This window comes from Petromyzon marinus, chromosome 25 (assembly GCF_048934315.1).
Source record: "Petromyzon marinus isolate PM22_M1 ecotype Great Lakes invasive population chromosome 25, UKy_Petmar_22M1.pri1.0, whole genome shotgun sequence".
NCBI lineage: Eukaryota > Metazoa > Chordata > Hyperoartia > Petromyzontiformes > Petromyzontidae > Petromyzon > Petromyzon marinus.
In genome coordinates this window covers 4,203,916-4,227,421 of record NC_133691.1, presented here as the reverse complement: position 1 = coordinate 4,227,421, position 23,506 = coordinate 4,203,916, and the positions used below count along the sequence as shown (strand labels likewise).

General features: G+C 49.0%; 1 protein-coding gene across 1 annotated transcript; it reads right to left on the bottom strand.

The window, feature by feature from the left end:
• Positions 1 to 1,301: 1,301 nt before the first annotated feature.
• LOC116945952 (cysteine-rich secretory protein LCCL domain-containing 1-like) lies at positions 1,302 to 21,349 on the bottom strand. Its single transcript, XM_032960664.2, has 15 exons — positions 21,025 to 21,349; positions 18,655 to 18,910; positions 13,737 to 13,855; positions 12,601 to 12,733; positions 10,566 to 10,681; positions 10,249 to 10,349; positions 8,346 to 8,528; positions 7,982 to 8,042; positions 7,757 to 7,823; positions 5,678 to 5,808; positions 5,216 to 5,259; positions 4,832 to 4,907; positions 4,661 to 4,727; positions 3,065 to 3,198; positions 1,302 to 2,655 (listed from the first exon to the last, which is right to left on the bottom strand). Exons 2-15 carry the CDS (start codon positions 18,907 to 18,909, stop codon positions 2,604 to 2,606), a joined length of 1,539 nt encoding a protein of 512 aa, XP_032816555.2. The 5' UTR covers position 18,910; positions 21,025 to 21,349; the 3' UTR covers positions 1,302 to 2,603.
• Positions 21,350 to 23,506: the final 2,157 nt, after the last annotated feature.

Genomic DNA, 23,506 nt, shown 5'->3' with positions numbered 1-23,506 from the left:
CTGTAGGTATAATCTCCATACAAACCTGGCCTGAGCCTATTTTAGGTTAACTTGGCCTAAAATCAGTGCGTGAGTGAGGCACGTGAACATTAACTTCAGTCCATAGAGAAGGCCCATACATACAAAGAAATAACAGAGCTCCATGGAGTTGGATGCAATACATTGCTATACTGTCATCTTCTGGCAAACTTGCAGCCCAATGTAATACTGTACAGTATACAGGGACTCCTCTATAAATACAGGTTTTTTTGGGTTAGATCGCGTATATATATTCTGCTGTACTAGTAACGAATTGGCATGTTCTGTTTACGTGACCATCCTTACTAATTGGCTGTGTCGGGTGGTGGCGGGTTTAGTGACGCATTTATATTTACGCGATCTAACCCAAAAAAAAACTGTATTATGGATGATATTGGTCACGAAAGCCTAAGTGTTAAAGGGACTCCTCTAAATTTTGATGTAAAGCTTTCGTGACTGCAGGGATTCATATTCTTGGTTCTTTCGGTGAAGTCACGTAGAAGGGAAACAATAAAATAATAAAAATATAAAACAATAAATTTCTCACGACGTTTCGACTGCAACACAAGCAATCATCATCAGGTGTGAAAACCACAACAAGAAAATTTGAAAAAAATGGCGGTTATTTTTAACGTCGTTAAAAGTAACCGCTACTTTTTTTTCAAATTTTCTTGTTGTGGTTTTCACACCTGATGATGAGTGCTTGTGTTGCAGTCGAAACGTCGTGAGAATTTTATTGTTTTATATTTTTATTATTTTATTGTTTTCCTTCTACGTGACTTCACCGAAAGAACCAGGAATATGGGACTCCTCTACTTACGAACATTTGATTTACGAACTTTCAGAGATACGAACAAACCTGGTCCGTATGTCCAGTTGCTTGTTTGGACCGAGGGTCGTAAGTTCAACCGCCACGCAATAGATGGCGGTGGTGGCATCTACATCTGCAAGACGTGAAGAACCAGCGGCATCTACATCTACAGGAGATTATACAACGTTTAAGGCCATTCCCCGTGTTTAGTGTACACGCTGTACAACACGTTTAGAATCGACAGGGGTAAAGTTGGACTTACGAACAAATCGACTTACGAACAGACCTCTGGAACCCAGCTCGTTCGTAAGTAGAAGAGTCCCTGTACACAGTGGACTTAACGCATGCAAATGACATGGAATACATTTTATGTTGTCGAAATGTATTCTCATGATGCTTACAGAATCTTACAGCGTGAGGGATTTTAGCCGTTCGTACAAGTGCAGAATATATTCACCCATTCATTCAGAGATTAATATATTTAACAAGGTTTAATATCGCATGTGTTGGGACAACATTACGTTCACGTGACAAGTGTATAGCATTCAAAGAGCATTGTAGAATATTGGTCAACATGGAAAGCTGGATCGGTATCGCTGCTACATCGATAGAGCGATGTAGCATAACAAAATAAGTGACATTATTTAATCGTAAGGGCTGCAGCTACTTCGAGGTTGGAGTTAAAAGTCGAACTGCTATCTATTATTTTTCTCCGGGTGCTCCGATTTCCTCCCACATTCATCAACACTTATTCATTTGGCCGACAACACCTTGATAGATAGAGGACCCCAGAGCTCAGGCAATTGTTGGCACTGGCTCACGGCGTGGTTGCCTTCTCCCCACGTGTCTCCGGTTTCCCCTTCTCCGAGCAGTGCGCTGTCTTCCAGAGTGAGCGGACACTGTGCAGAGCTTTACAAGTCGAAACTGTTCATTACCGTGGATGATGTGGGCTTTACTAAATTCATTAAACGTTAGTGTCATACTTATGGCTAGGATCAGGCTACATCCACATTTGTTTTTATTAATGCCCAGGTCCCAAATGACTTTGTTGACCCCAGCCCATCAATGGAATGTATGCCATACAACTTACATGCAAGTTGCATGCAAGTTGTATGTAATTTGCATGTAAGTCGCATGCAATGTAAGGAACTGATTCCTGCGGACATGATTTGAAGCGTGTGCAGTATTGCGAGCTTAACGATCGATGGTCATCGATGCATCGTTTCGTGCCCGATTCAGTGCAATGGGGTCATGCGGTGAGTGATCAGTAGCTACGTAGCCAACCGTGCTAACCGGAGGTCTGGGGGAAGGACAGCAAACTCAAAACAAAAAGCAGTTCTTAAAGAAATGAGTCTTCAATCTAGTTTTAAAAGTGCATAGCTCTAGTGGCTTCCTGATATCGGAAGGAAGAGCGTTCCAGACGGCCGCAAAAGCGCATCTGAAAGCGCGCGATGCAGTCACCGTCTTTGTTCGATAGTTAGCCGAAAGCCGCTCCTGCGAGGATGACCGGGATTTGCGTGATGGTTTATGCTCTATTTGTCATTTAGAGCACAGTGCGATAACCACTGCACCACATTTGTTAGGCAAAAAAACAAATCATGAAGGATACCTTTATGAGCTACGTTGTAGGCTTCTCTGCCATATGGATCTGAGAATACTCCATAGTTTAGTTCAGGTCGTAAGGAATATTTGGTCACGATATATTTTTTGCTTTTTTAATCGGTTGATTTGGAACAAGAAATAAAATGCGATACAGTTTTTGACCTGTCCAGCCTCAGAGCACGCGGAACACGTAGAATGCACGGGCAGCCTCCATCCGGGTCCCCCTGTGGATGACACACCGTGGCAATGAGCATTCATACAAAGACAAAGATCCTACGTATAGCCCTGCTAGACTTTTACGGCAAGTGCTGTTAGCGAGCACCTATTAAGGCCGGCACGGCACACGGGGGTGAAGGGGGTGGGTGGCCAGCACCACGCCCGACCACCCTTTGTCTCCCCAGTGGCGATGTTTACACACCGCACCAGGTACCCATTTAAGGCCGAGTCGATCTGATGGGACGTCCAGGACCGGTTCGGAGAAATCGTCACTGGATGTTGGCCGTGAGCGGCAACCCAGGATCGCATCAGGAGAGGCGGCGACAGCATCTCTCCTCGAGCACCGCCTTAGCAGCACCACAGAGCCAACCGTGGGCCTCCCCGGCCACCTCTGATTTAACGAACGCCAAGACCCACCCGAAGGACCGCAAGCCGTGCCGCAGGGAGGCGTTGAAAACTTTCCGTCGCTGGGCAGGGACCACGTCCACGGGGCCACCGCCGTGCGCGGTCACAGCGCCCGCGTGCACAGCCGCCAGGCACACGCTGGAAGTCTGTGGGGGTGGTGGGGGGTGGTGGGGGGGGGGGTGCGCACGCGCGTGTGGGTAACTTGGGAGTGGGTGAGAACGTCCGTGTGTCACCCCTACCACCACCACCACCACACCCTCCTCTCTGCAACGAGGCGTAGTTAATTCGCTTCATGCAAACTAAAGCAAAACTGTTTTTATTTGCCAGGCAAAGCCCACTGAGGTGTGTAGCTCTTTTTTTCAGAAGCGACCTGGCCACACGTGATAGCTCAACGAAGTGGCTTTGTCGCGTGGAAATGTGTGGCAGCCAAATACTCTCCACGCGTGACGTTGTTTCTGAACGTGGAGGGGAAAACCCGGAGAACCCGGAGAAAAATCAACGCGACCACGGGGAGAACGTGCAAACTCGAAATATACAGCAGGCGTCAGGGACGGAACCGAACTTACGACCGCCTGCATACCAGGCGAGGGAGTTAACATTTCGCGACCGCGGTGCCCCCTGCCATATATACGTGACAGCCTCAATGAGTCTCGAGACTCTTCACCAGGTGGGTCCTGCCATATTGAAATGTTTGGCCAATTCATTCAGCGTGTGCGTAATCGCCGAGCATTGCGACAGCATCCTCGGTGGCCACGTGTAGCTCTCATAGACCTCGGCTGAACTTCGTGGGCAGTCATCAACAATACGCGACGCTCTTTGTACGGTGTCACAGCTGCAGTCTGGAATGCCATGAAGACTCCAGCCGTGGAGGTTGGCTGCGCGATGTCCTTGCCCCGTCCGGAAACCTGTTCAGCAAGACCCACTGTGGGCCCCATAGGTTGCATGGCACGTGCTTCTGTTCAGCAAGACCCACTGTGGGCCCCATAGGTTGCATGACACGTGCTTCTGTTCAGCAAGACCCTCTGTGGGCCCCATAGGTTATATGTCACGTGCTTCTGGCCGATGGCTTCTGATAACACAGGAGCATCTGTTTAACAAGCCTGATTCTGCTGATGAGAGTCACAATGTCGACGCGGGTCCAGAGTTTGATCGCTTAACCAATTCTGCTGGATAATATTGCGCTGTAAATCTACACCATAGCCCTCTCCTAATGTTTGTCACGTAACTAAAACAACATCATCACTTACATCCGCCTCATTATTGAGTAACATTGATTCCGGCCCGCCTTCAATCGGAGTATACGTGCCTACCGATCCTTTCATTCACACTTTCCCACAACTTATGTCCCCTTGCTCCTGCTCAGCATGTCGAGGTTTCTGTTGCAACAGTACACTCTATAACATACAAAAACAAATACATTGAATCAATGCCATCAACAATCAGAAATTAGTTTTAAATCTAGATTGAAAACTCTTTTCTTCAGAACTGATTTTTGTGTTTAGTTTGTTGTCCTTCCCCCGCACCTCTGATTAGCACGGTTGGCTACGTACGGTGCAAAATAAATTCAACATAACGTACGAAAAACGGTGACGACGTTGATGAACTTACGTCCGAGTAAATGCCCGTTCCCACCACAATCCCGTGGGCTTGCGTGCATCTCGCCGGGCAAACAAACCTGGTGTAGAAACAAATCACGGAACAATCAAGGCACATTCAATAGCAGTACGTTTGAGGCTGTGAGTGGCACGCGGAGTCTGCCGGAGAGCCGGGTAATCTCACCGGGGACAGCGAGGAGGCGGTGGGAATTTGATTGGGCAGATATCCCGCAATGTGTCCTTACAGCTCACCTCCCTCACTGTTAACACACAGCTCACAAAGATAACATAAGCCTTCATCGATCATCATCGTCATAATTAGCCACGATCTATCACATTGATCATGCAAACAAGCTGGACTCATCGCTCCATCTATGCACCGGACATACTCTACCACCAGGCCCAATGATGCTATGGCACTAATCAAATGTTTATGGAGAATATTATGGGCCCACTCGTGAATGTTACCAAAGGTGTGTTTAAACATTGGGCTAATCGTCCACATTGATGAGTCAAGCATACGCCGGTGACGTAGCGTGTGATACGCGCAGTGAACGGCTGTGCCAACCTGGTGATGCAGAGACGGAGAATGAGTTGGCTGGCCGCCTCTTCCTGTGGAACAACATTAATACTGTATCAATCGCTTTTTCCTGTGGGTGGGTGAGTTTCACAAATTAGGCAACAAAAGCAGTGAACATTTAAAATTATCCTCATAATAATAATACTTTTTGGGGTCTAATATTGAAGGTGATTATAATCATTATCTCACGAGGGCCTCGTAGGAGAACGGTCAATGCCTTCCCACAAAGTGGCCCTCATTTCATCGACCATGGAGAAATTATGATATTGAGGACCAGGAAATGTGGATATATATATTTTTGACCAGGGCTGTTCCAACCACCTCATCGTAAGACTGCTCAGAATGGATGAATTTCAGCTGGATCAGCCCAGGTCAATGACCCGTAATATATTTAAGTATCCGACACATCACCACCGATAAGAGGAGTTCTCCTGCGCACGCAATCTGTACCCGAGCGATCGAACCCCATTCCGTGCGGAACCGGTGAAGGTCTGTGTGCGACCCCGTCTCTTCACGTCGATCCAGCCGCCCCCAGAACCCAGGGCCCCTGCGTGTCGAGCCGATCGGCACAGCCCCGACTCCTGCGGACACAAGTGGCAACGGTATATTCATATATATGTGTGCGTCGATATAAATGGAAGCGGTAGTGTAGCGGTTTGTGCGGAACCCGGCGACCTGAGTTCGATTCCCGCTCACGGCCACCAGCACCAGTGACAATTATTTGAACCCGTCCTGTGCCTCCCTTAGTTAGACTCAGCCTCAAATGAGTACCTGGTGTGGTGTCATCATCATCACCACTTGGGAGACAAAGGCAGCCGGGCGTGGTGCTGGCCACCCACCCCTTTGTGCGCCGTTCCGGCCTTCAACAGGTGTATAAATATATATGCACACACATTAGGGATGTGTCAAGTGTGTGCTTATAACTAGACAGATGGTAAACATTTTTTTAACTGGGCTTCCGAAAGTTGCATCTTGCAATTTGATTGGTTTCACTTATAGGGCAGAGTCAGCCAAAAAAAAAGTTGTACGTTCGTTGAAGTATCACACTGAACACAAATGTGCGATCTCCATCATGAGCGAACAGACATTCACCGCGAATACCGAAAGTGAGAAAAGCCTGCCACCTGCCGCTCCTTGATAAGTATTACACAAAGGACAGCCAACGTCACGGCTCACCACAGCGGGTCGATGCTCTTCATCTCTGCTGGTGGTCGTAATGGTGGAAATTCCTCATTACCATATCGGGGCCAAGTATGCCCAGTTGTACATACGTAAATACATGAAGGCTAAAACAATATCGTAATACTGTTGTTAATGATACATTACGTACAAGATCCAGCCAAAAAATATCTATTCAATTATTTTATTCAGTTTGTAGAGATCAGAGCTTCGTTTTCACATCGACCAAGACCATTTACCCTTCCCCCCAAATGTGATGTGTACACAGTCACGTGACACAACGGGACCACAGGCCCTGTCAGTACGAGTTCAGCCTCTTGTGAGTTATCCCGCACCTCCGATTAGCATGGTTGGCTACGTACGGTGCGAAAGAAGTCCAACATACACACAGCACCTCCGATTAGCGCGGTTGGCTACGTACGGTGCGAAAGAAGTTCAACATAAGTACATATCATGGCTCTGTCGGTGCCAGTTTAGTCCCTCGTGAGCTATCATGGCCCTGCTAGTGCGGGTTCAGCCACTTGTGAGTTATCATGGAGAAAAGTGCCCCAACGGCCTAATCAGAGAACGTGATGTGTAAAACTCGCTTTGGAGGGGATTGGCACAAACGTGACGAGCGCAATCGGAAGGCTTTATCGCGCGAACATTTTCCCGGGCCAGCTTCAACAAGCCTCACGACGAACTGATCGATGTGTAACGGTTTATGGAGAGATTGCTTTGAAGGGGGATCCGCATTGGAAGCCCAGAGATGGATTATCACGGATGTTAGAAATGTATTCCGTCTATCAGACATTGTGTCGTCATTGAAGGTAAGAGCATTGCTTTTGGAAACCAACCTCTGTACTCTTTGGTTCTATTCGGTAAAGTCACGTAGGTAAAAAATAAAACAACAAAAATCACGACGTTTCGGCCACAACACAAGTGGCCTTCATCAGATGAAGGGACCGTACTGTCCAGAGGACAGCGTTGGAGTGAAGACAGCCAAGCCCAGGTCGCGTCCTTTAAGCTGAGCTTCGCTGTGTTCACTCCAACGCTGTTCTCATGACAGCACGGTCCCTTCACCTGATGAAGGCCACTTGTGTTGTGGCCGAAACGTCGTGATTTTTGTTGTTTTATTTTTTACCTACGTGACTTTACCGAATAGAACCAAAGAGTATGGATCCTTGCAGTCACAAAAGCTTCAAATCTAGAACCACCCTCTGCTCTGAAACTAAAGCCTCCACGTTTAATGCTGGAAGTCGTTCAACAAGATGTACATTATGCGAGCGTATGTGGAGCAGCATCTTTGAAGAAGAAGAAGAAAATGCATCAATTTGTGTGTGTGTGTGTGTTATCGCACACGTTGCTTACCACATCGTACACGTGTGTCCCAATGACATTCGCTGTGCTTTGGGAGCAATTTTCTGGGCACAAGAACCTGGAGGCACGCACATCACAATCATCACTGCCACCTCAATCACCACCACCACCACCACGAATCATGCACCAACCACTGTGTATGGGTACAAATGTGTCCCTGAAATCGGGCATTAATCACTTAACCGCTTGGGAGGAATACGCGCGTTCGGGTCCCACCTGAAGCAGACATACCCCTGACAGACTTCTCGCATCTTCGCTCTGCACGTCACCCTACGACCTGCAGGAATGTTCAACGGCAGTCAGTGGATGTCACCGACGGGGTTAATAGGCGCTCGCTCACAGCACTTTTACATTTCGATTGAAAACTCATTTGATTGGAACCGCTTTTTGTGTTAAGTTTGTTGTCCTTCCCCCGGACCTCTGATCAGCAAGGGCGGCTACGTACGGCGCGAAAGAAGTTCAACATGCATGCATACATAGTTAAATCTGCAGCGTATAAACTTTTAATGCACTGTCAGGAATTCTACTTGTACTAGACACCACATGGGAGAGGGGTGACCACTCTCCACCATGGCCTTACCTATGGCTTTAGCATTCGCCTGAATCCGTGGCTTGGTTCGCTCGCGATTTTTGAACTCCAGTGACCTGTTGGGACCAGAGATCAGGACAGGAGCTTGTGGAGTCTCGATCAACGGGATCTTGGGGCGTCTCTCGCCAAGTTGAGTCTCGTCAAGGTCCCAGTTCTGGGCTGTGGTATTCGGGGCTATGGGAGACACAGAGGGTAGGATGTGTGATGAAGCGATGATTGGACACCAACGAAGGGATAAGATGACTCTGGCTGGGATTTGAAAACATGCTCCCATTGATGGGGGCCATTCAGTTCGACCAAGGGGATTAGTGCATATAAAATGGACGTGTAATGATGCATTGATAAACGCGTTAAAATCGATTCCCACACTCACAATATATGCATTGCATCGCGCAGGGAAGAATCAGTTTATTTTGTATTTGTACAACTAGTATGTATTTGTACAACTAGTATGTAATTGTACAACCAGTATGTATTTGTACAACTAGTATGTATTTGTACAACTAGTATGTATTTGTACAACTAGTATGTAATTGGTTCATGTAAACTCTGCAGCCACGAGAGGCTTTATATTTACCACAATCACGGAAATGTTTTGGTTCTCGAATAAAATCGCGACCCCAAATTGTGACAATTCATCGAGTCGCTGGGGACGACGAATGGTTACTTGCTGAATGCTTGCAACGTAGCGTACAGACAAGCGCTTGTCAACTCCAGCCATCACAATACTCCATGGTTCACCTGTTCATGATGACCAATCTTTCGCATGTACATGTATGTTGAACTTCTTTCGCACCGTGCGTAGCCAACCATGCTAATCGGAGGTGTAAACGTAGTCACCGAAGGCTGCACTCACCTAATACTCACGGAATCACGGAAAGCTGCACCATGGGGGTGGTTCATGCAGACAGGGGTTGAGAATCACTGGTATAAAGGTCTACGAATTACGGTTTTGTTTATCTTCATGTGTCAACTCACTCGAGGTACTGCACTTGGCGATGGCTCGAGGCTCCGGGTTTACGAGGCAACCCTTGCCTCAGATTGTTCGGTTTTAGGCGATGCATGCAGGTGGACTTACTGATGGATAAAAATGCAAAGGCAGCCCCCTGTGACGATAACGCACACGCGCTTCGCATGACACTCGTGCAAGGCGATTGTCATTGTTGAAAGTAGCGACCACCCTCCCACCGCAGTTCTCTTGGGCATGTCGGCCCTGTGTGACACTTTACGCGCCAGGCAGAGACCTCCTCGGCCACATGGCGCAGTCAGAGACACATCCGCTACTTCCTCCGGCGTTTCAGGGTCCGCAAACCTCCCCCACCACCCCCAGAGTGCCGGATGAAACTAGTGCGGGGCCTGTAGCATGATGTTATAAAGAGGTACCAAAAAGAAAAAAAAGAAATACCACGTAAATATTAAAAACACTAAATGTTTAACTTGCATAGTAAAGTAGTTGTATTTTTTTTATTTGTTATACAGTCAAAAATAATACGACGAATCGCTAACCTAAAACAGCCAGTCGTTCGTAAAAGTTGAAGGCGGTATAGTACTATAGTAATAGAGCAAGTGCAGAATCACCAAACCGGAATTGATAGCTTGAAAGCATTTAACGCGGGGTCCTTGAAAGTTCAGGGCCCGTAGCTACAACATGTGTAGCTACTTTTGCTACGACGATAACCCGACACTGCCCCCCCCCCCGCCCCTCCACATTGTACGTGCCCCGTGTCGTGGAGACAGCACCGGGAGAGAATCCACTGCTCTGTCGCATTCCAGTGACTCGGCCAAGCCCACCCAGTGCGGAAAAACCCCGCGCGGACTTCGCAGCCCGTCACTCGAACCGGGAGCCGCTGAACCCCCACGCAACGGGACCCCCCCTCCCCCCCCCCCCCCGTACCCTGGTAGCAGAGGCCGCCACGGCAGGAGCCGCCGTATCGCGGCGGACACCGGGAGCATGGCGTGCCCTGGCGATATGGGGCCTCGCCTATCCAGTTGCCCCTGTGGAGGAGGAGGAGGAGGGAGAGACACACAGACACACACAGAGACACGACCCTCACAAGCCGAGTTCACGCCACTCATCTCGAGGCCAAGTCGACCTCGAGAGGGGCCCAAGGACCGCTTCAATTATTCGCCGACACCGAAACGATCGGTGCGGCACAGCCTGGCGGTGTAATCGTAGGGGAGGATGGGGGGAGGTGGGCAGTAGACACTCACTTGGGGGAGTAGTTGCAGACGAGGTAGAGGGCGTACGGCCACACGGCGTCCCACACGGAGATGTCCAGGCAGGTGTGCACCGCGCAGCCCACGCGGCGGCTCTCTGCCCACACTAGCTGGCCACGGCAAGTCACAAGCGCCCGGTCACAAACCACTCGTGGCCTCCTGAGCGACGCCAAAGAAACTCATCGCTGTCAAACCCCGTACGGTTCGCCCCGTATTCTTGTGACAGGGGACATTTGAGTTTTCAGGTCCATACGGCGTACAGCCGTTTCAATAGGGGCACAAACACGTGTTTTTTTGTCTATTTGTTTGTGTTTCTCCCTCGTGATGGGACTTTGTAGGATGAACGTTGAGGTTTATAAGGGGACACGGGGTGACCGATGAGGTCTGAATTGGTCTGTAATAAGGTAGGGCACTGATACGGGGTTGACAGGTATGCAAACTTCACGCTTAGCGCAGCACGTGTGTCTAGCTCGATGCACTTATCTGAAGAGACAACGCCTGTTTGTTTTTTTCTTTCTGCACTAATTTCTTCCTGTTATAACGGGGGTTCTTTTCGGTTCACAATTTGAATGATCGTTGCCTTTAAGATATCTGATGGGTCCCCACAGTGTAAAGGCCATCGTGTATGCATTCACAGTGCGTGGAATTCCCTTGCCAACGCATGTTTTTCCTTCCTATTTTTTCTCATTCCCAAATGACATTCCACGTACAAAATATCTCAAGCCTTATTCAGATCACCAGCTGCAAGGAAGCGAATGAACGAGTGTGGCAATTTCTGTTGTCATCTGGAACACCAGCTCAAGAGTGTGGCCCTCCCAAGAGGCGTTAGCGAGGCAAAGAGATACTGCAGACCGGCGTCGTCTTCACTAGAGCTCATCAGCACCAGGGGCGGAGCCAGGATTTCAGGCCGGGGTGACATTCAACAAATGTTAATTTCAAGAACGATTAGAGAGTCAGGCTGTTGAACTAGACGCCATCGGTTGGCGACACACTCTGACAATGAAGTTGCACGGAGTCCGCCAGACCGAGTGTCGTACACTCATACGCGGAATGTCACCCCCCCTGTCACCCACCCCCCCCCCCTGGCTCCGCCCCTGATCAGCACACTGTCGTTTTTCGTGTTCCCTGCTGTCAAATGCCTCCAGCAGCCCCAATATATACAGATGGGTTTCCTTTACACTGTGGACACCCAACAGCTATCTTAAAGGCAACGATAAATTCTAATTTGTAAACGACGAGAAAACCCACTACAACAGCAAAGAACGAGTTCAGCAAGGGAATGTGGTGCTGTGTCTTCAGACATTTCCATTCAGAACTCTGACAGACAGCAGTGGACCAGCCCGTGTCAGAAAACAGCCCGGGAAGGTAACTCACAGAACTACTTCTGAAGGCACTGCAATAAAGAAAGCCTGTTTACCCAACGCAAGCGGACGCTGTGTATATGTCATGCAAAGAGTACGTTTCCCATGTCAGTCAAACATAATGCTTCTATTCTCAGTGACAAAACAAGCACAATGATTAACTTACAACGAAAAGACTCGTGTTTGTTTGTGCGGACATTAGTGACCACCAGAATCATCCTCATATCCCGGCGTGTTGGAAGTTCAACTCGTGCTCACGATGACAACAATCTGTGTGATCCTCCACAATAATGCATTGCGGATCTTTAGAGGTGTGCACAACCACACACGTCTGGCACAGTACATCAAGCAATGGGCTCTCACGCGGTTACACAAAATGTACGGTTAAAGGTGCAAGCCCTGCAAGTGCTTGCTTTACGCCACTAACTGGTGGAAGGACATCAACCTCGACGGGAACTCTAGAAAGCCCCAGTAAGAGGGTAAAATTGGCCCTACTCGTCCACGTTTGAAAGACGTCTCGGCAGAGGTGGGAGTACCCAGACTTCCACTGCACCACTGGTGCTCTGCAGCTCGACTGACTGTGGTCAGCCCAGTTTATGCTGCCGGATAGACAGAGGCGGAGGAATGAAACAGACGGAGTGGCGATGTAAGTGAACCCCCACGTGCACCTGCGTGTAGTGAGTGCAGATGGGGCCCCTGCAGGTGTGAGGGCACTCGGGTCTGCATTCCTTCTCCTCGGGGTACTGGTACCACTCCTCCTCGTCGAACCACGCCTGCACGTGGTAGGCAAGGGGGCGTTCGCTGTGTGTGTGGTGAAGAGGGGGGGGTGGGGAGATAAAGGCGTGTGAGTGACTGTGAGTATATGTACATCAGTGGGAATCATCAAATCCAGACCTTAGCGAGAAAAATCCGGAATTCATTTCAAGCAGCAGGCAATGGACCCCCACGGCACGTGGTGAATCTGTTTTTAAGTCAAAGATGCTGCTTCACATACGCCCGCACAAGTGAAATTGCATAACACATGTAGGCCTACGACAGAGATTACCCATGTAGCCGACACGGGCTGTTTGAGAAAGTGCTGTGAGCGAGTACCTATGAAGACCAACACGGTAGACGAAGGTGGTATGTGGCTCATGCCACACCCGACTGCCTTTGTCTCCCCATTCGTGATGTTTACACACGGCACCAGGTACTCATTTAAGGCTGAGTCGACCCAGGGAAGGCGCAGGACCGGTTGCGATATTCGTCACTTAATGTTGACCGTGAGCGGGAATCGAACTCAGGTAGCCAGTGTAATGTGAGGATGTGCCACTTATATCAGAACCTGTGCTTATATAAGGGGTACTTACAACTAGCTCTCTAGTCTGAGTTTTGGTGCATTCATTGTTTACCGGTTTAGGCCATCAACTCGCCGCAATTTAAAACCCCGTTCAAATAAACTTATAATCAGACCCAGGATCTCGACGGTGCTGGCTCAGTGGCCGCCGAGGTGCCGAGATGTTAACTCCCTTGCCTGGTATGCAGGAGGTCGTGGGTTCGAACCGACCGTAATATTTGGAGTTTCCACGTTCTCCGCGGGTCCTCCCTCCACATTTAGAAACACACGTCTCGAGAGTTTGCCCGCTATCATTCGTGGCCAGGTTGCTTCTCAATAAAGAAAGATTTCTGTTTTAGTGCTCTGACTAGCATGCCGAGTGCGTGAGTTGTCGGTTTTGGGGGAGGATCACTGCGAAATGGCCCATGTGAAAGGGCCCTCCCTCTCTCTCTCCGTCTCTCAACGCCGCCGTGATTAGGTCGAGGTCACCTGCCGACGTAGACGGCGAGATTCTGGCCGATGGCGTCGAGCTCATCACTGGGCCCGTGTCCCCACTTGCACTGCTTGGCCCACGCTTCGGCCATCCAGGCGAGCTCCCAGTCCCACGACTGCAGGACACACGATCCCGACATCGTTTGAGAAAAACAAAAAACCCGGTATGAGCAAGGATGATGGAGATGGTGGGGGACATGCAAGGGGTGAGCAACGGGTGCAAGGGGGAGGGAATACATTGAGGGGCGATGGGGAGGGAAGAGAGATTGGCAATGGATAAGAGGTGAGGCGTTAAGAGAGGAATGGAAGGTGGTTAATGAGGGGGACCACTTAACGTACAGGGGCTGTGTTGAGTCTTTAGGCAGTGCGAGTGAGTCTATGGGCAGTGTTGAGTCTCTAGAAAGTGTTAAGTCTGTGGGAAGTGTTCAGTCTATGATCAGTGTTGAGTCTATGGGCATTGTTGAGTCTGTGGGCAGTGTTGAGTCTGTGGGCAGTGTTGAGTCGATGGACAGTGTTGAGTCTGTGGGCAGTGTTGAGTCTGTGGGCAGTGTTGAGTCTATGATCAGTGTTGAGTCTATGGGCATTGTTGAGTCTGTGGGCAGTGTTGAGTCGATGGACAGTGTTGAGTCTGTGGGCAGTGTTGAGTCTATGGACAGTGTTGAGTCGATGGACAGTGTTGAGTGTATGGGCAGTGTTGAGTCTATGGACAGTGTTGAGTCTATGGACAGTGTTGAGTGTATGGGCAGTGTTGAGTCTGTGGGCAGTGTTGAGTCTATGATCAGTGCTGAGTCTATGGGTAGTGTTAGTCTATGGGCAGTGTTGAGTCTGTGGGCAGTGTTGAGTCTATGATCAGTGCTGAGTCTATGGGTAGTGTTAGTCTATGGGCAGTGTTGAGTCTGTGTGCAGTGTTGAGTCTATGGACAGTGTTGAGTCTGTGGACAGTGTTGAGTCTGTGGGCAGTGTTGAGTCTATGGACAATACTCTTTGTTTTTTTCGGTAAAGTCACGTAGGTACAAAAACAAATTAAAATAAAAGAAACAATTAAAACACGACGTTTCTTTTATTTTAATTTGTTTTTTTTTACCTACGTGACTTTACCGAAAAAAAACAAAGCGTATGAATTATTTGTAGTCACGAAAGCTTCAAATCTAGAATCTATGGACAGTGTTGAGTCTGTGGGCAGTGTTGAGCCTGTGGGCAGTGTGGAGCCTATGTGCAGTGTTGAGTCTATGATCAGTGTTGAGTCTATGATCAGTGTTGAGTCTATAGGTAGTGTTGAGTCTGTGGGAAGTGTTGAGTCTATGGGCAGTGTTGAGTCAATGATCAGTGTTGAGTCTATGGGCAGTGTTGAGTCTATGATCAGTGTTGAGTCTATGGGCAGTGTTGAGTCTATGGGCAGTGTTGAGTCTATGGGCAGTGTTGAGTCAATAGGGAGTGTTGAGTCTATGGGCAGTGTTGAGTCAATAGGGAGTGTTGATTATATGGGTCGTGTTGAGTCTCTAAGAGCCTCGAGCTTAAATACAGGTTAAGGGGTGGGGGGAGGAGCCAAGTAGGGGACATTGATGGGGGGCGGAGCTAAGTTAATCCGTCTTTTGTTATGTTGAGGGTGCGGGGGATGCAGTGGGTCACTGCACGGGGGCAATGGAAAAATGGAAACAAAAATGGAAAAGTTCGGAAAGAATACGCTGTGTGCTTATAAGGTAGCTAAAGTTTTGACTTGGTTTATGACATCTTTCCATCCGTAAAGGATGTGATCCCTGACTTACAGTACCCCGGTGTTTACAAATTGAGTTGTATCTGCGGTGACTGCTATATCGGGGAGACAAAACGACATATTTCTGACCGAATTCGCGAGCACAAATCAGATTTTAAACACGGCAGAACAAATTCGTCGGCCGTAGCTGATCACTGTCTCAACACAGCGGGTTCTCATGACATTGTTTTCTCCGATACCAAAGCACTCTGCAAACCTCCCGGTTATTACCAAAGATTTGTCCACGAAGCCATCCAGATATACAAACATAGACACAACTTCAACCGAGAGGATGGTTTTAAATTAAGCAACCACTGGAAAGATGTCATAAACCAAGTCAAAACTTTAGCTACCTTATAAGCACACAGCATATATCTTTCCGAACTTTTCCATTTTTGTTTCCATTTTCCCATTGCCCCCGTGCAGTGACCCACCGCATCCCCCGCACCCTCAACATAACAAAAGACAGATTAACTTAGCTCCGCACAACATCAATGTCCCCTACTTGGCTCCTCCCCCCACCCCTTAACCTGTATTTAAGCTCGAGGCTCTTAGAGCCTCCCCACTTGATGCAGCGATCTTGCTGTGACTGTTCCACCTGAAGACGGAAGCTTGTGTTGCCTCCGAAACGTCGTGATTTAATTGTTTTCTTTTATTTTAATTTATTTTATTTTACCTAGCTGACTTTACCGAAAAAACCAAAGAGTATGTATAGGCAGTGTTGAATCTATAGGCAGTTTTGAGCCTATGGGGAGTGTTGAGTCTATAGGTAGTGTTGAGTCTATAGGCAGTGTTGAGTCTATGGGCAGTGTTGAGTCTATGTGCAGTGTTGAGTCTACCGGCAATGTTAAGTCTATGGGTAGTGTTGAGTCTATGATCAGTGTTGAGTCTATCGGCAGTGTTGAGTCTATGGGCAGTGTTGAGTCTGTGGGCAGTGTTGAGTCTATGGGCAGTGTTGAGTCTGTGGGCAGTGTTGAGTCTATGGTGCAGTGTTGAATCTATGGGCAGTGTTGAGTCTATGATCAGTGTTGAGTCTATGGGCAGTGTTGAGTCTGTGGGCAGTGTTGAGTCTATGGGCAGTGTTGAGTCTATGGGCAGTGTTGAGTCTATGGGCAGTGTTGAGTCTGTGAGCAGTGTTGAGTCTGTGGGCAGTGTTGAGTCTGTGTGCAGTGTTGAGTCTGTGGGCAGTGTTGAGTCTATGGTGCAGTGTTGAGTCTGTGTGCAGTGTTGAGTCTATGTGCAGTGTTGAGTCTATGGGCAGTGTTGAGTCTGTGTGCAGTGTTGAGTCTATGGGCAGTGCTCAGTCTGTGGGCAGTGTTGAGTCTGTGGGCAGTGTTGAGTCTGTGGGCAGTGTTGAGTCTGTGGGCAGTGTTGAGTCTATGGACAGTGTTGAGTCTATGGGCAGTGTTGAGTCTGTGGGCAGTGTTGAGTCTGTGGGCAGTGTTGAGTCTGTGGGCAGTGTTGAGTCTATGGGCAGTGTTGAGTCTGTGGGCAGTGTTGAGTCTATGGGCAGTGTTGAGTCTGTGGGCAGTGTTGAGTCTATGGTGCAGTGTTGAGTCTATGGGCAGTGTTGAGTCTATGGGCAGTGTTGAGTCTATGGGCAGTGTTGAGTCTGTGAGCAGTGTTGAGTCTGTGAGCAGTGTTGAGTCTGTGTGCAGTGTTGAGTCTGTGGGCAGTGTTGAGTCTATGGTGCAGTGTTGAGTCTGTGTGCAGTGTTGAGTCTATGGGCAGTGTTGAGTCTATGGGCAGTGTTGAGTCTGTGTGCAGTGTTGAGTCTATGGGCAGTGCTCAGTCTGTGGGCAGTGTTGAGTCTGTGGGCAGTGTTGAGTCTATGGGCAGTGTTGAGTCTGTGGGCAGTGTTGAGTCTATGGTGCAGTGTTGAGTCTATGGGCAGTGTTGAGTCTATGGGCAGTGTTGAGTCTATGGGCAGTGTTGAGTCTGTGTGCAGTGTTGAGTCTGTGGGCAGTGTTGAGTCTATGGGCAGTGTTGAGTCTATGGGCAGTGTTGAGTCTATGGGCAGTGTTGAGTCTATGGGCAGTGTTGAGTCTGTGAGCAGTGTTGAGTCTATGGGCAGTGTTGAGTATGTGTGCAGTGTTGAGTCTATGGGCAGTGCTCAGTCTGTGGGCAGTGTTGAGTCTGTGTGCAGTGTTGAGTCTATGTGCAGTGTTGAGTCTATGGGCAGTGTTGAGTCTGTGTGCAGTGTTGAGTCTATGGGCAGTGCTCAGTCTGTGGGCAGTGTTGAGTCTGTGGGCAGTGTTGAGTCTATGGGCAGTGTTGAGTCTGTGGGCAGTGTTGAGTCTGTGGGCAGTGTTGAGTCTGTGGGCAGTGTTGAGTCTATGGGCAGTGTTGAGTCTGTGGGCAGTGCTGAGTCTATGGGCAGTGTTGAGTCTGTGGGCAGTGTTGAGTCTGTGTGCAGTGTTGAGTCTGTGGGCAGTGTTGAGTCTATGGTGCAGTGTTGAGTCTATGTGCTGTGTTCAGTCTGTGTGCAGTGTTGAGTCTATGTGCAGTGTTGAGTCTATGGGCAGTGTTGAGTCTGTGGTGCAGTGTTGTTCAATGTACCGGGGAAGTGGAGGGGTGCAAGGACTGAGGATGACCAGAAACGGAATTGGGCACAGGGAGAAGGAGGGACAGAGAGAGAGAGAGACAGAAGATTGGGAATTAAGTGGACAAGAGGGGATCATGAAAGAAGAATGCGAGAGAGGCAAGAGGCTGACGACTTTTTTTCAGGATGGGCCTGTCAAGAATGCTTTTCCAATAGGGGCGATGTTCGCTTTGTATAGAGCAGTGTTCTTCACGAATTCCAAGAAGGGGGAGCGATAAGACATCGTCAGTGCGAGAGTGCCGCCACACCATTGGGGGTTTGACAGCAGCACGATGATGATGGTGGTGGGGGGTGTTTCACTCTTTGTGTATTGTCAGGGGCCGCACTAAAGGCCACCAGTGACACCGTGGCCCTTGCAATGAGGGACACTGGCACGCAGCAATCCCAATTGAGTTTGTTTTTTCTTGCAAACAAGTCGCAATTGCGCCAATCGTAAGTCAAATAAGATATCACCGTCAAAATGGGTTGGCTTTTTTTGTTGTTGTGGTTGTTGGAATGCCAATGACAGAGCTCGAAGCTTCGAGGGCCCGACCGAATCTCCCACTCCGCACCGCGCGCACCATGTGCTCCATGTCGGCCGCCTGTGGGTGCACGCTGGCTCGCAGGCGGTTGTGGTACTCGGTGAGGGCTCGTCGCTCGTCATCGGCGATGGGCACGGGCGCGGTGAGGGGGGCCCTCTTGGGCCGGCTGAGGCCCGGCAGCGGGCCACTCGCAGGACGCCAAAGCCACGCGGCCCCGAGCAGTAGCAGCAGCAGCACGACGGCCCCCAGCGCCGCGAGAGATTTGAGAGCCACCGCCGCCGCTGGGCTGCGCATCCTGGCGTCAAGGGTCACGATAGCACCGTCACCCACCGTCCGTGGGACCGCTTCAGAGTCACGGGCAGTTTCCTACTTACGAACGGCTCGCGTTTTCCGAGACCCCCCCCCCCCGTTCGTAAGTCGATTTTTTGCTCGTATCTCGGAATTTTATATTTAATTGCATAGACTGTGGTGCGTACGGTGAGTTTTGAACAAATGTGTTTATGGTTGAAAATGGACCAAAAAAAATTTGATTCTGTTTTAGCCTCACTTCCCCCTTGAATCCTGATGTTGGCTTACCTGTCGGAAGGACCGTGCATCACGCGGGATGCTGGGAGTCATTGCATCTCGCGGAGGGTGTAAGGAGGCAAGCGGAGCATCGCTGGTTGAGCGCAATGTGAACTCGGCTTGTGAAAGTTTGGGTGTCTCCACGAAATCGTTCCGTGGTTCGGTGCGTAAGTCGGATGGTTACGAATTATAGCCTCGGTATGGCGGTTCGTTCGTAAGTGCGGATGTTCGTGAGGTGGGCGTTCGTATCTCGGGGACTGTCTGTACTGTATTAGCTTCAGCTCTGCGACGTTATTAGCTCTGTGTGCTCCTTCTGTTTGTCACTGAGTTCATGGTCAGAAAGAAAGACCACGTGGTATTTATGGAGGTAGGGGGTTATAGCGGTTTTGGGAAGTTTTGTTTAAAGTTAGGCCACACCGTTAACTTTTTGCAATTAAATTTCACCTACCATCAAAACACTGGAATGCCATGCAACTAGAAAAGCCTTTGCGTAAAGTTTCAACTCCATAAAAAAAAACACACAAGCCTAATATAAATGCAAAAAAAAACATCTTCACTAAGTTTGGGTTTTGTTGTACACTCGTCGTATCTACCGTAATAGGTTTTGTTGTACCGCCGCTGTTGTTTCCGTGTGTGATGTACGAGAGCTAATCCAGTAAAGCCAATCTGATAGGATCATGCGTTTATGTTGTCTCAATTGGCCACACATGGGCTGTACAGAGGCACTGCACAAAAAAGTGCAAAGCAAGTTCTTTGATCTTCGTTCATGCCAGAAAAGCGCCCCCTGCTCTCTCTCTCTCTCTGTGTCATGTGCTCATAACATGAACCAGATACTATGCCACGCGCTGGTTATACGCAGATAAATATACGACTTGAGTTCTTTTTGTAAGAAATAATGTAACTTCCTTTCTTAAAACAACACGTGGTCCCGCGAAAGTACAATTGATCGATGGAATATGTATACCGTATTTGTTTTTAATCATATTTTCTGCAGAATCATCATGTCATCTCACGTCTCACGTATAATTTTTAATTACATTTTCTTTGCTATAATGGAGCAAGTGCGAGTTGCTTACTCGTCTGTCCGGATTTTGTTGTTATTAAAACGTCCAATCTTAGAGCGCATAACAATTGTGAAAAATTTATATTCAATTAAGCACTGATTTTACGTACGGTATTTTTAAATGTCAGTATGAAAAATGTTGATTTAAAGTTTGGGGAAATGTTACACTCGGCTTACGACAGTCATATTTGCGACGCGCATATTTAGCTTCATAGGTTCGAATTTAAGCCCCAAGTCGCCTAGGACATGAGGGTCCATAGGGTCAAATATATACTCGTTAGTCTAATATCTCCAGACATACTCGTTAGTCTAATTCCTCCAGATTAATTGTAAGGACACTTTCCATTATCATAAAAGGAATACTTGTAATCCACGGTGTGACATGTAAAGAAATCATTCAAAATCGGAGGTTAAATAAAATCTGGCACAAACGCATGCTTACACCACAGCGACGCATTCTAAAGAATATATTCTCTAAGCAGAAGAAAAATGTCGTGTAAAATGTCAAAATGAACCCTATAATTTACAGCCCTTTGTAAATGCACTGCGAGATATGAAGACCTTCCAATGCCATACTCATTAAGAGGGTTCTTTAATCATACCTCACCACGCTGGTGAGTGAAAGTTGAAGGGTGGGCAGCACCGGTCCAGGTATCACTCATCTCCGATGGTAGAGAGGTGGCCAGGAATCGAACTCAATAAATCAGGTTCACAGGTTCAGTGCCAACCACCCCGCTCCACTCAATGCCACGTATGCGTCAAACAAGCTTAAGAGTTCTTACCTTGTGATGTACAACGTACTCGACCTTCCCCTACAGTCGTTTAGCTATTCTTGGAGACCGTAAACCAACAAGCAACGGAGCCGGCGTCCAGAATATTTGCTCAGCAATTGGACGGACAGACACAACGCAACGTGAACCAACAACGCCACCCGTTCACGCCGATGAAATCGTGAGCACATGCAAGTAAGAGAGTAAGAGCATTCGTTATCGCGCACTCTTTACGAGTCCATCAAGCGATGGGCAATGCATCGCGTTGCATTGTGAACTGCCCGCCTGGGCTGGACACGAGCGGTCTGTGCAGCGCAGCCCAAGCGCGTCTCTCTGGAGGCTTAATAAATAAATAAGGCCACATTTCTGTGGTTTTGGATGTTTTAAGCAGCGGCGTCGTCGTCGTCGTCATTCCCGCTGTTGTCACGTTGGCATACTTTGGGGGCCAGGCCACGCAACGGCCCCCTCCGTTCGAGAGGCGTTCCGGGGCATCAAGAGCTGCCCGCTAGCTCACCACGATAGCTCACCACGATAGCTCACCAGGATAGCTCACCAGGATAGCTCACCATGATAGCTCACCACGATAGCTCACCATGATAGCTCACCACGATAGCTCACCAGGATAGCTCACCACGATAGCTCACCAGGATAGCTCACCAGGATAGCTCACCATGATAGCTCACCACGATAGCTCACCATGATAGCTCACCACGATAGCTCACCAGGATAGCTCACCACGATAGCTCACCAAGCGAACCTTGCACGTCTTCCAGGAACCGGCGGTGGGGGATGGGGAGGGGGGTCACAGGCTTTCGGTTTTACATGCACTTTGTGTGTTGGTTGAACGTCTTTCGCACCGTACGTAGCTTACCGTGCTAATTGGAGGTGCTGTATGTAAGTTTAACTTCTTTCGCACCGTATGTAGCCAACCATGATAATTGGAGGCGCTGTATGCATTTTGAACTCCTTTCGCACCGTACGTAGCTTACCGTGCTAATCGGAGGTACTATATGTATCTAGAACTTCTGTCGCACCATATATAGCCAATCATGCTAATCGGAGGTGCGTGGGAAGGACAAATAAACAAAGAAAAAGCAGTTCCACAGAAATGTCTTTGTCAATCTATACGACGTAAAAGTGCAAAGCTCCCAGTGGTTTCCTAATGTCTGGAAGAACGTTCCAGACGGCCGCAGAATCGCATCTGAAAGCGGGCGGTGCGGTGAGCGTCTTTGTTCGATGGCGAGCCAAACATCAGATGCAAGGCGACTTACTTTGTTCATGGATGACGAGGATTATATACGGTATATTTTTACGGTATATAAGTGTGTACCAGCACGAGTAATTTGGAACTTTCGAATTACCCTGCCTTATGAGTAACACGAATGGAGCAGTGGGCTGTAATTTTCCAGAATCTGAATTCACAAATCTAGGTATTGGATGTTTTTAGTCATATAAGTGTAGAATCGACTCCATTTATTCAAACTTTAAGCTTTCTATCCCTTGCAGAACAGCATTAGCATTCACCAAAGTCATGCACGTCTATACATTGTGATCTACGATATTAGGGGAAATATTAGTTCCATACATACACACACCCATATATCCTTAACAAATATTTGGGGCAAGTGCTGTTAGCCTCTGAAGGCTGGCACGGCACACGACGGGAGTGGGTGGCCAGCACCATGCCCGGCCGCCTTTGTCTCCCCAGTGTAGTGACATAGAATTAGCTACGTAGCAGCATAGCGATGGCTGCTGGCGGGGAAGGGTATCTGCAGCTTACAGCAGCCCTGACGTCAGCAGGCCACGTGATAGACCAGAGGGGGATCTCGGGGAAAGGTCACGGAAGGGGCACACGAGGAACCCGCGGGTAGGTTCTAGAAAGGGGGCGTGGCCGTGGGCGGAGCCAGGCCACGCTGGCAGTATAAGAGGGGCCCCGGGAGGGGACCTCGGGGCTGTCGTCGTGTGGAGTGGGGTCCCCGTCGTGTTGCTGGAGTCTCCACCGCCGTCTCCATCGTCGGCGTCGCCAGTCAGAGGCAGTCTACCAGCTGCCCTGGCTGGGAGGCGTAGTCGACTAGAGACGGATTATGTGGAAGTGTTAACCCGTTGGTGCCTGTTAATAAACAGAATGCCTCCAACTCGTGGTGTCTCCGATTCAGTCACTACACGAGTGGCGATCTCTTCACACACCGCACCAGGTACTCATTTGAGGACGAGTCGACCTGGTTGGAGTTCCCAGAATCGGTTCCAATAATCGCCACTGGTGTTGGCCGTGAGCGGGAATCAAGCTCGGGTCACCCCGGGAGGAGGGGGGGGGGGTGGTTCGCGCAGCGTGCTAACCGCAGCGCCACCGCTCCCCTTACACACCGGCACGTGTGCACGCGATGACACGTTTTATGGGGGGGGGGGTGATGGGAAACACAAAGAGTCGCACACTCTCACGCACGCACAGGGATGTACAGTCAATGTCCCCCCAACAACGATCGAGGGCACACGT